This window comes from Balaenoptera physalus, assembly GCF_965194825.1.
Source record: "Balaenoptera physalus genome assembly, chromosome: 5".
In the NCBI taxonomy this organism is placed as follows: Eukaryota; Metazoa; Chordata; class Mammalia; order Artiodactyla; family Balaenopteridae; genus Balaenoptera; species Balaenoptera physalus.
In genome coordinates, this window is record NC_138884.1 from 8154890 (window position 1) to 8168551 (window position 13662).

Sequence of the window (13662 nt, forward strand, 5' to 3'; positions counted from 1 at the left end):
TAAAAGACTGTAATTTCTGATGTAGCCTCTTGCAGACTACTTTTGGGAACCATTGCTTATAATAAGACACACTGATCTCTATAAGGTGACTTACTTGAAGAATAACAGAGGATTTTTTTAACCACAGAAGTGGAATAGTTAACAGAACTAAACAGATAAATAGCAAAATATTCACATTCATCAGAGGGAAGAGGTTTAGTTTATAGAAAGGAAAGCATGGTGATATTATTACAGATTTGAGGGCATATATATCATAAGGAGAGGTTCAAGTGTCTGCATACACAGTTTTCTCAAATGATCACAGGAGTTCTTAGTTTTTCCCCCAATATGATGCAAACGAAATAATTTTTCCCAACCATCATCCCTAACCTCTTACCTTGACCGGAGATAGAGGAAGCTCCCATGTTCATTTTTCTATAACACAGGGTTTCAAGAAGAACACCTGAATTCCAGGAACCACTGAAATTGTCTTTCATCCCCCCAGGTACTAGTTGCTCAACTGCAAATTTAGCACAAAGGTCTCACCATGCCACCAAATGCTCGCTCCAGCCTCAGGGAGTTCTCCAATTCTGAAAGACAAGAAAAATTCTGTATAACCACTAATAATATAAATTATTATTTGCCTCTTAAAAAAATAGCTGAAAACAACTTAGGCACTCTTAGTCAGCCCTGGAAGAATTTGGAACCAAAATATCCAAGAAGCTTTTAAAAAAATAACTTAAAATATAGTCAGCCTATATTGTAACCATGAGGAGTAGCCAAAAAAGTGTATATAAAACACACCACCCTCATCAAGGAGCCAGTAATGAATACTTAGTGAGGCCTATACAGTAAATAATTTAATAAGGAATTTAAAAATAACCATAAATATTGCATGCATCCTTTTGTATATTAAATGCCCATCATTATCAGCGGAGCTTCGAGATGCCTCTTCTGTTAGCATAAGTACCGTGTTACTAAGTCCAAGTTCTTACTCCTCACTGCACGACAGGCCAATAAATCAAGAGATGAGTTGTGGGCTTCCCTGGTGGCGCAGTGGTTGAGAATCTGCCTGCCAATGCAGGGGACACGGGTTCGAGCCCTGATCTGGGAAGATCCCACATGCCACGGAGCAACTGGGCCCGTGAGCCACAACTACTGAGCCTGCGCATCTGGAGCCTGTGCTCCGCAACAAGAGAGGCCGCGACAGTGAGAGGCCCGCGCACCGTGATGAAGAGTGACCCCCGCTTGCCACAACTAGAGAAAGCCCTCGCGCAGAAACGAAGACCCAACACAGCAAAAATAAATAAATAACTTTAAAAAAAACCCAAAAACCTGTCTTAAAAAAAAAAAAAGAGATGACTTGCTGGGACAAGGAATAGTAACTTTATTCAGAAAGCCAGCAGACTGAGAAGATGGTGGACTAGTGTCCCAAAGAACCATCTTCCCCGAGTTAGAATTCAGGCTTGTTTTATACTAAAAGGGGAGGGGTTGTGGTTGGTTGCTGCAGACTTCTTGGCGTCAGAATCCTTTGTTCTTGCAACTGTCCAGGTAGGTCCAGTCACAATGTTCCTGTAAATCTCCCACAAGGCAGATGTTATTCTCTGTTCTGAAACTTTTTATCTCTATATGAATGGAAAAGTATTATAGCTTTAAAGGTCATAAAGTTGAGAATGGGCTATCCTGTATATCTCAGGCTATAGGCAACCAACATCCTTACAGCAAAAGCAATAGAACACAAAGGTTGAAGTAAAAGAAACAGATCCAATATGGAGTCAGCTTTGTTCTTCCCTATTACACCTGCACACTACTTGAAAAAAATTTGCCTTCCAGTTAGCTGGTTTGCTAAGAGACAGCCATAGAGGTCTTCCTCACTTAATAGTCATATTGCTAGGGAATTGAAACCACAATGCAATTTTAGAAAATCAAATAAAAACTTGAAAGTGTTTTTCATTATACATTTTAGAGGGGCAGTCAACTGATAGTTTGCTGTGTTAACACTTTTTCCCCACTTTCTTTCCTCTGGTTCTTTAAACTGAATAAACAGAGGACTAATTAGGAGATAAGCCGTTAATTTAGTTATGTCCAGGGTCTGAAAAGTCAGGGAAAAGGATGAATCAAAGGACTGAGAAATGGAATAAGCAAAAGACCACAGAATGCCCAAACAGGCATGCCTAGACCATCTTATGTGAGAGCACTGCCAGAGGGGAGCACAAATTAGACAGGAGCCTCTAAAGACCCTCTTAGATCCACAGACCTATGAGGGAGGGAGGCTGTTACTGGGGATCAGCTTCAGAATCCCTGTCGCCCAACCTCCATCCTGTAACCAAATTCAGTACTGAGCTTCTGCTTCTTACTATGTTTAGAATCCAGTTCCCTCATACAAATATATTTTTTTCCTTAGAAGTGTTTAGCCTCTTGTGCCCTCTTATGCATTAAGAGTTATTGATTTGACATCCATCAAAAGACATGTCAGGAAGCAAAAAAATAACATTAACTGAAGGCACACACCTACGTAGAGTGTGTACCCTCAATTTCCTCTCCTACTCAGCCCATAAGCCAAACAGCTTTTCTCATCTACAAGTTAAATATGTATTTATAAAAATTCTTACTTATAAATAATAACTATGTGTCTGGTTGTAATTGTTTGCAATCATGGCCAGACAGTAGAAATAAAGAGACAGATACCTTGATTTTTTAAAAACAAAACGAAATAGGAGGAAGTTACAGTTGTAGAAGTGGTGGCTTGTCATTTGTTTATTCACAGTCATGGTAATGCACCAAAATTCATTATAGTCAGTGGGCTATGCTCTTGGCCTTTAAGTAGGAATCCATTAGCATCAGCTTGTTTCTCACTTTTGCATGGCAAAGAAATCATAGTGAAAATGTCATTTGTATGTAAGATATTTGAAACCTAAATCTATTTCCTCAAGAATAAAAGATGCAGATACTTGTTCACTGCGCTCTTTCATGTCTTAGTTTCTTTTGAGCAGTTTGAAAATTAGCTGTAGTAATCATGGGGCATCTACAAAGATATACACACCTGAATCTTTCATGGAAAAAACGTAGTATTTATATTAGGAGTGCATCTGCTTTGCAGCTTAAAAAATGATTTCTTTGACGGTACTGAGGAATGTTTTAGGTGGGTGAGTGCAAAAAGTCACTTGTAGAGAAGACAAGCAGGGGACAGTGAGGGACCCATAGCAGTAGTCCAGCATGTTGGCCTAAGGTGATAGCGGTAATGATTGAGAGTATTGGGCAGAATATATTTTGGAGGTAGAACCAAGAACCATTCTGATGGATATACTGGATATGGAGAAAGAAGACAAGAGATGAATCAAGAATAACTTAACTAACTCAGAGGATGCTGATTTTATTTACTGAGATGAGAAGATCAGGGAAAGAACAGGAAGAAAAAAAATAAAAGTTTGAGACATTTATTCTGAGACAAATGACATGTTAAGTAGGTGAGTCGATTCTGGAGAAAGGTTGGGCTAGAGATATTTTGAGAGCATTCAAAGCCATTAAATCGGCTGAGCAAGTGTGTGTAAATGGAAGAGCCCAAAGGCAGCTCAACATTTATAGGTCCAGTGGAGAAGCTAAAAGAGACAGAGGATCAAGTAGGAGAAAACCCAGAAAAGGAAATGTCATGGAAGCTAAGAGGAGAAAATGTTTCAAAAAGAAGGGAGTGCTCAGCTGTGTCCAATGCTGTTGAGAAGTCACTGTCAGTGGGAGTGATGACTGGATTTGGGAAATGGACTTCGTCGGCCATCGTGTCAGGCACAGTCTCACAGGATTGAGACTGCGTATGCCTGGTGGGAGTGGATTGAGGAGAAAATGGATGGTGAGAAAATACAGACAGTTACTACAGAACACTCAAGGAGTTTGCTATGAAGAGCAGGGTTTTGAGGGCTAAAGAGAGGATGCTTTTTCAAGGTGAAAGTATGTCTATATACAAGTAGGAACAATTCAGTAAAAGGAAGAAACCAATGGGGCGGGAGAGAGAGGATAAACACAGGAGGAAGATCTTTGAAAGGCAAGAGTCACTGGGATCCAGGACTCCAATGGGGGTGTCCTTGACAAGGGCAGATGGTTCATCCTTTGTAGAAGGAGTAGAGGTTTCAGGTGCAGTAAGTAGGGTAGGGTTTATAACAGGAAGGTGAGAGGTTTCCAGTTGTACTGATTTCCTAAAAGAAAATGAAGCTACCTTATCAGCTGAGTCAGGGGATGTGAAATGGCAGATGGGTGAAAAAAACAGAGAACAGAGAGGAGGATGAATAAGATGGTCATTTTGGAGAGGGAAACCAACTGTGGAAGTCTGGTAGGTTTGCCTGAGGTTGTGATCATGGCTGTATTAGGATGAGATTTGATTAATATAAGCCTAATCTTTACTCTTAACATTTTTCTCCTTATAAGATAAAAAAAAAAATCAAAGATAAAATGAGCAAATAAGATCATGATACAAACTCAAACATAGCTTTAATGATTAGTTTAAGCCTGTGCCCCAAATAGTTGATGTCCTCTTAGAGGTCAGCAGAGTAGTGTTCATTGAATTCATAGAAGAGTATAAGTTTACAAGCACGGATTTTGGAGTCACATAACTCTGCCACTAAGTAGCTATATGATCTCAGCCTCTATAAATCTCAGTTTTCACAACTATAAAACTAGGATTATGTCTAACTCATAGACTTGCTGTGAAGTTAAATGTGTGCTAATGTGGGTTGAGTCCTCACTCAGAGACTGACACATCTTTAACTAATAAATGGTAGTAACTTTTATTACTTGTGAAATGAGTGATTGAGGTGACAAAAATGTTTAACTTGTAAATGTTGCTTTAACCTACTTGTCTTTGATCTGTAAACCTGTCAGAAACAGAGAATGAAAGAGAGCAAAGTTCATTTACCTGGATAATCAGCTAATGCTAATTAAGAATTGGCATATATACAGTACCAAATGTAAAACAGATAGCTAGTGGGAAGCAGCTGCATAGCACAGGGAGATCAGCTCGGTGCTTTGTGACTGCCTAGAGGGGTGGGATAGGGAGGGTGGGAGGGAGACACAAGAGGGAGGAGATATGGGAACATATGTATATGTATAGTTGATTCACTTTGTTAAAGCAGAAGCTAACACACCATTGTAAAGCAATTACACTCCAATAAAGATGTTAAAAAAAAATGAGCTCATATCAAGCTTCTTTTCCAACCACAATGCTATTATACCAGATATCAACTACAAGAAAAAAGTAAACTGCAACAAACTCAAAACATGTAGAGGATAAACAATATGCTGCTAAGCAATTAATTGTGACTGAAGGAATAAAAGAAGCAATGAAAAAAACTTGGAGACAAATGCAATGATCCTGAATCTAGGGGATGCAGCAAAAGCAGTTCTAAGAGGGAAGTTTATAGCAATACAAGCTTACCTTAGGAAACAGAAAAATCTTAAATAAACAATCTAACCTTATACCTAAAGAAACTAGAAAAATGAAGACAAACAAAACCCGTAGTTAGTAGAAGGAAAGAAATAATTAAGACAGAGCAGACATAAATGAAATAGAGACTGAAAAATACAATAGAAAAGGTCAATGAGACTAAGAGCTGGTTCTCTGCAAAAAACAAAATCAATAAATCTTTAGTCAGACTGATCAAGAAAAAGAGGGCCCAAATAAATCAAATCAGAAATTAAAAAGGAATAGTTAAAACTGACTGCACAGAAATACAAAGGATCATTAAGAGATTACTATGAACAATTATACACCAATAAAAAGGACAACTTAGAAGAAATCAGCAAATTCCTATAAATGTACAGTCTTCGTAGACTGAAACAGGAAGCAATAGAAACCTGAACAGATGAATTATCAGTAATAAAATTGAATCAGTTATTAAAGAATAATCCTAACAAAATTTCACGACCAGATTCTTTCACAGGTGAATTCTACCAAACATCTAGCGAAGAGTTAACACTTATCCTTCTCAAACTAATCCAAAAAATTGCAGAGGAAGGAATGCTTTCAAACTCATACTATGAGGCCAGCATCACCCTGATACCAAACCAGACACCCTTATACCAAACCAGACAGAGATATCACACACACACACAACTACAGGCCCAATCCCTGATGAACATAGATGCAAACATCCTCAACAAAATATTAGCAAGCCAAATTCAAGAATACATTAAAAGGATCAAACAATGGATCAAGTGGGATTTATCCCAGTGATTCAAGGATGGTTCAATATCTGCAAATCATTCAATGTGATATACCACATTAAAAATTTTCAATTGTTCTTCAGAACAAAAATCAGATGATCACCTTGAGAGATGTAGAAAAAGATTTTAACAGAATACCACATCTAATTATGATTTAAAAAATGCAGTGGGAACAAATGAAACATACATTAACATAATAAGTAGCACATATGACAAGCCCACAGCTAACATCATACTCAACAGTGAAAACTTGAAATCATTTCCTCTAAGATCACGAACAAGACAAGAATGTCCACTCTCACCACTTTTATTCAACATACTTTTGGAAGTCTTAGCCACAGCAGTCAGATAAGAAAAAGAAATAGGGGGCTTCCCTGGTGGCGCAGTGGTTGAGAATCTGCCTGCTAATGCAGGGGACACGGGTTCGAGCCCTGGTCTGGGAGGATCCCACATGCCATGGAGCAACTGGGCCCATGAACCACAACTACTGAGCCTGCGCGTCTGGAGCCTGTGCTCCGCAACAAGAGAGGCCGCGATAGTGAGAGGCCTGCGCACCTCGATGAAGAGGTGCCCCCACTTGCTGCAGCTAGAGAAAGCCCTAGCACAGAAACGAAGACCCAACATAGCAATCAATCAATCAATCAATCAATCAATCTTTAAAAAAAAAAGAAAGCAGGTGGATTCTTCTTAAAAAAAAAAAAAAAAGAAATAAAAGGAGACTAAATTGGAAAGGAAGAAGTAAAACTGTCACTGTTTGCAGATGACATGATACTATACATAGAAAATCCTAAAGATGCCACCAAAAAGTACCAGAACTCATAAATGAATTTGGAAATGTTTCAGGATGCAAAATTGATATATGGAAATCTGTTATCTTTCTATACACTAACAATGAAGTATCAGAAAGACAAGTTAAGAAAACCATCCCAATTATGATCTCATCAAAAAGAATAAAATACTTAGGAATAAATTTAACTAAGGAGATAAAATACTTATACTTGGAAAACTATAAGACACTGATAAAAGAAATTGAAGATGACACAAACAGATGAAAAGATATACCATCCTCATGGTTTGGAAGAATTAATATTGTTAATGACCATACTACCCAAGGCAAACTACAGATTCAATGCAATCCCTATCAAAATACCAATGGCATTTTTCACATAATTAGAACAAATAATTCTAAAATTTGTATGGAAACACAGAAGACCTCAAATAGCCAAACAATCTTGAGAAAGAAGAACAGACTAGAGGAATCATATCCCTTACTTTAGACTATACTAAAAAGCTACAGTCATCAAAACCGTACGTATTGGCACAAAATCAGACACGCAGATCAGAATAGAGAGCCCAGATATTAGCCCACACTTAAATGGCAATTAATCTATGACAAAGGAGGCAAGAACATACAGTCAGGAAAAGACAGCCTCCTCTGTAAATGGCGTTGGGAAAATATAACAGCTACATGTAAAAGAATCGAACTGGACTACTTACTCACACATGCACAAAAATAAATCCAAAATGGATTGAAGACTTAAATATAAGAGCTAAAGCCATAAAAACCCTAGAAGAAAACATAGGCTGTATGCTCTTTGACAACAGTCTTAGTAATATTTTTTGGATATGTCTCCTCAGGCAAGGCAAACAAAAACAAAGATAAGCAAATGTGACTACATCAAGCTAAAATGTTTTTGTACAGTGAAGGAAACTATCAACAAAATGAAAAGGCCACCTACTGAATGGGAGAAAATATTTACAAAACATATATCTGATAAGGGGTTAATATCCAAAATATACACTGAACTCACACAACTCAGCATCAAAAAAGAAACAACCCAATTTTTAAATGGACAGAGACCGGAATAGGCAGTTTTCCAAAGAAGACATACAGATGGCCAACAGGCACAAAGATGCTCAGTATCACAATCATCAGGGAAATGCAAGTCAAAACCACAATGAGATATCACTTCACTCCTGTCAGAATGGCTATTATCAAAAAGACAACAAATAACAAGTTTTGTTAAGGCTGTGGAGAAGAGGGAATGCTTGTGGACTGTTAATGGGATGGAAATTGGTGCAGCCACCATGGAAAACAGCACAGAGATTCCTCAAATAATTAAAAATAGGAACTACCATAAGATCCAACAATTCTACCCCTTGGCATTTATCTGAAGAACACAAAAACACTAATTAGAAAATATATAAGCACCCCTATGTCCATTGCAGCAGTATTTACAATAGCCAAGACATGGAAGCAACTTAAGTGCCCACCATAGAGGAATGGATAAAGAAGATGTGGTATATATATACACACATACATACACACAATGGAATATTACTCAGCCATAAAAAGAATGAAATCTTGCCATTTGTGACAACATGGATGGCGCTAGAGGGTATTGTGCTAAGTGAAATATGTCAGATAGAGAAATATAAATAGTGTATTATTTCAATATTATGTGGACACTAAAAAATAAAACAAATTAACAAATATAACAAAACAGAAGCAGAGTTGTAGATATGGAGAAAAAAACAGGTGGTTGCCAGAAGGGAGAGGAGTGGGGAGAGCAAAGAAAGAGGTGGGAAAAATTGAAGTACAAACTTCTGGTTGTAAAATAAATGAGTCACTGGTACAAAATGTACAGTATGGGGAATATAGTCGATACCTATGCAATATTTTTTATGGTGACATTGTAATGACTTTTCATGGTGATCGTTTTGAAATGTATAGAAATACAGAATTGCTATGCTGAGTGATAGGAACGTAGTCTTGTAGGTCAATTATATTTCAAAAACAAACAAACTAATAGAAAAAGAGATCATGTTTGTAGTTATCAGAGGCAGGGGGTGCGGAGAGGGAAAATTAGGTGAAGGTGGTCCAAAGGTACAAACTGCCAGTTTAAGATAAATAAGTACTAGGGATGTAATGTACCACATGATCAATATAATTAACACTGATGTATATTAAAAATATGAAAGTTGTTAAGAGAGTACATCCTAAGACTGCTCATTACAAGGAACAATTTTTTTCTATTTCTTTATTCTGTATCTATATGAGATGACGGATGTTCACTAAACTTATTGTGGTCATCATTTCATGATATATAAGTCAACTCATCATGATATATAAGTCAAATCATTACGTTTACACCTTAAACTTTTACAGTACTGTATGTGAATTATATCTCAATAAAATCGGAGGAAAAAGAAATAAGCTCCTTGGCAATTATTTTTTGGATTTGACATCAAAAGCAAAAGTAATGAAGGCAAGACTAAACAAGTGGGACTACCTCAAACTAAAAAGCTTCTGTATAGCAAAAGGAGCAATCAACAAAATGACAAAGCAACCTATGGAACAGGAGAAAATATTTACAAATCCTATATCTGACAAGGTGTTAACATCCAAAATGTATAAAGAACTCATATAACTTAATAAATGAAAAACAAACAACCCAATTAAAATATGGGCAGAATAACTAAATAGATATTTTTCAAAGAAGACATACAGATGACCAAAAGGTACACAAAAAGGTGCTTGACATCACTAATCATCAGGAAAATTCAAATCAAAATGGCAATGAGATATTACCTCACACCTGTTAGAATGGCTATTATCAAAAAGACAAGCAGTAACAAGTGTTGGGGAGAATATGGAGAAAAAGGAATCCTTGTCCCCTGTTAGTGGGAATGTAAATTGATACAGCCATTATGGAAAATAGTATAAATGTCCCTCAAAAAAATTAAAAATAGAACTACTATATGAATCAGCAATCCGACTTCTCTCTCTATATATATCCAAAGGAAATGAAATCAGTATTTCAAAGAGTTATCTGCATGCCCATATTCAATGCAATATTATTCAGAATGGCCAAGATATGGAAACAATCCAAGTGTCTGTCAACAGGTGAATGGATAAAGATGAGGTAGATATATACAGTGGAATATTATGCAGCCATGAGTAAGAAGGAAACCCTGCCATCTGAGAGAACATGGGTGGACCATGGATGAACCATGAGGGCATCATGCTAAGTGAAATAAGTCAGACGGAGAAAGACAAATACTGTATGATCTCACTTACATATAACATATAAAGAAGACAAATTCATAGAAGCAGAGTAGAGTGGTGATTACCTGGGACTGGAGGCTTAGAGGAAATGGGAATGTGGTGGTCAAAGATTTCCAACTTCCAGTTATATGAGGAATAAGTTCTGGGGCTCTAATAATATACAGTATGGTTATTATAGTTGATAATACTGTAGCATATACTTGAAAGGAACTAAGACAGCAGTTCTTAAATGTTCTCACCACACAAAAAAAGAAATACTAATTATGTGACATGAGGGAGGTGTTAACTAAGGCTAGGTAGTTATCATTTTGCAACATATGAATGTATATACACGTACTTGTACAAGGTCATATGTCAATTTTAACTCTAAAAAGCTGGGGATAAAAACTACATGAACTGATTTATAAGGAAGCCTTACTTTCTTTGGTAATTGCCTTAAGTCAATAATGTAAATACCAGAATATTCTCTTTCTAGTAGTTGAACACTGGAGCTACAACCACACAATAAACTACAAATAATTACTCAGATTGTCTAGGAAGACAATACCTCCTCCTTGCTCCCCCTTTCCGCTCGATTAAAAGAAAAACACTGGAAAAATTAAGATCTACCTCTGACAATCCTTCAAATGTCCAAATGCTCATTTTTAAAATTTGAGAAGAAAAATGACTAAATATGCTCCATTTTTAAGAAAGTCCTTTTCATTAATGTTTTACCTCAACCATAACCTGTAATCTGTCTTCACCAGGGCCTAATGCCTGGAAATGTGATTTCCTCATAGAGACAAACACAGAACTGTTCCAATTTGCTAACAGGACACTGAAGATTTATACATTTTACCTACCATTTCTCTTCTTCTCACTTCAGGTCTTCTCGTCATGCTCCTCTGAGATTTAATCACACACACAACAAAAATTTGATGTTCCTCTCTTGCTTCCTTGGAGCTATAATTTTAGTTTCTTTGTTATCTGCAGCATTTATCTTTTCTAGCCCATCAGATTTAGTCACAAGGATTTCTTTTTTGCTCTTCAGGAAGTTACACATTTCATTTGTAATCATGTCCTGGTGCAAGGCAGTAGCAAGTTAGCATTATTCTACCCTGTTCCTGCAACAGGTTTCATTTCCTTCTCTCTGAGGCCATGAATTTCTAATTTGTCCTCCATGTATGTGGCATTGATGATGATTGGAATGGGTTAGGGGACCTGTCTACAAAATATTTTCTTCAAATGTGCCATTTTCCTGCTTCTCAGCAGTTTTCTGGGACCTGGGGTTACAAAATTTAAGCACAGTAAAATCTCCTTTCACAAGGCCCAATCATAGCACTGACTTATCAGGACCCTGGAGGTGTCAGCCTCTTTAAACAAACTATCTCTTTTCATGACCACAGTCCTCCTACTCTTCCATGCATTTTCCAGGAAGGAAGACAGAGAATTGGGAAAATTAAATGACTTCCTCAAGGCATCGTGTAGTCAAATCCTGGTCTGTTTTATTTATGAAGCCCATTTCTCTGCCTCACAATCCTGCCTATCTAGTTCCCAGCAAATACACCCTTGTCATTTTCCCCCTACCCTATAATATCAGTTATATCCATCAACTCTGACACCATACTGAAATCTGTACTCCAGGTTTCAAACTTGAGTACATCAGAATAATTTGGGGGTACAGATTAAAAATGCAGATTTTTGAACGCTCTCTGCAGAAATTCTGTCTCATACATCTGCATTTTAACAAGTGCATCACTTGATTATAATGCAGGTGGTCTGAGAATCATACTTTGAGAAACAGAGGCTGTTTCCATTTATATCCCACCAGACCATACCTAAGCTTGCCTCTTATTAAAATGCCTCCCTTTTTTCATTTATTTAAGCCATAGAATTTTGGATTTTGTTTAATTTTGGTTTTTTTGCTTGATGAATGACATACATTACTTATTGAAACCTTAACGACATATCATAATGTGGGTCAAAATCAAGATATTTACCTTAAAATTTAGGTAATTCCATTGTGGAGATCTAGAGTAGTCAATACCATTTCTTTTCTACCTATTCCTTTATCTATCTTTCAAATTCTCTTGTCAATGCTGTTGTTCTTTCCATATTTGGGTTCACTCGGGCTAACAGAAACCTACTATTGCTGTCATTCAGTTAGTGGAGCAATCAACGACATTAATTAACTACCCTTCTACTAGACTCTGCGAGGAGTTGCAAGAATGGAAAACCTAGTAGATACCTCCCCAGAATTACCAATTTAATAGGAGTAATAAGAAAACAAAAAACCATATGTTTACATTATAAAAAGAAAAATGACAGAAACACCAGCCCATATGGTAGCTACCAATTTATGCATACTTGCAGTTAAAAACCATTTGCAAGTTCATGAACAAAAGTTCTGTTTTGTCTTTCACTTTTGCACTAACTCTTCTTTAAATGTAACTTAATAATCATTTGAGGCTCTCTTCCCCTTATAAATTTAAGTAAATTTGGATTAATTAGCCAGTATTTTGGCCTGGAAAGTCCAGAAATATCATCCCTGTGACTTCTGCAAATTCCTAACCTTATTTCCTCAGGTTCTATCTCAGAAATGAAGCTCAGCCCCATCCTTGTTTCCACGAAATATTTGACCACACAATGTTAGCAGCGTGGTAGGTTTACTGCGTCCTCACCTCCCTTTATGCCTGGTTATATTCCAAAGCCCACACTCCCTCCCCATCACCCTCCCCAATGTCCACAACTGCTTGGGAATTATAACACCACTTAGTCTCAGGGAGCTACTTCTTATCTTTGCAAACCCAACCTCCCCCAAATTCTATGAATACAATTTTCTCTATCTCAGTTACGTCAGTCAAGTTGTACCCAGTAAATGGAAGAATGCTAAAAAATCTAAAGTTTTGAGTGTAAAACCAAAGATTATTATTCAATAAATATTGATTATACATCCACAATCTTAATGAAAGCAAAAAGCAATGGCAACTACATGATCAATTACGGTTTGTGCTCCCTTGAACAATCTGTTTCTATTTTAATTTAGTAGAAACAATGTTTCTAGTTTCTATTTTTTATACGTATGTGTGGCCTCTCAGCACCTAAAACTGATGACACATTTGGGCTTAAAATTATGCAGTTACTCAAAGGAGAGCCCCTTTAGGACACTCACGGCAGATTTGCATTGAACTTATAGACTTAATTTATATATTCATTTTTATTATGTATACATAAAATCTACCCAAATATTAGAGGTGAAGGAAGGTGTTGCTTAAAGGTGAGTCCACTCTCAAAAACAGCTAAAACCAGGAGCCTGATGGTAAGGTAGTCTAAAACGGAAAGTCTGAAATCAGAGCCAACTGTGGCCATCAAGGGCAAGCAAGCCCTCCACGCTACAGCCTCAGAGCCCAACCTGGTCTTTGATA

General features: G+C 37.1%; 1 protein-coding gene across 1 annotated transcript in view; it reads right to left on the minus strand.

Moving 5' to 3' along the window:
• The window catches only part of LOC309660803 (uncharacterized protein), a 576745-nt gene that overhangs the window by 127609 nt on the left and 435474 nt on the right, over window positions 1-13662 (minus strand). The window contains exon 7 of the mRNA XM_082461931.1: window positions 526-569. Coding sequence (XP_082318057.1) covers window positions 526-569 — 44 coding nt within the window. The remainder of the gene's footprint in view (window positions 1-525; window positions 570-13662) is intronic.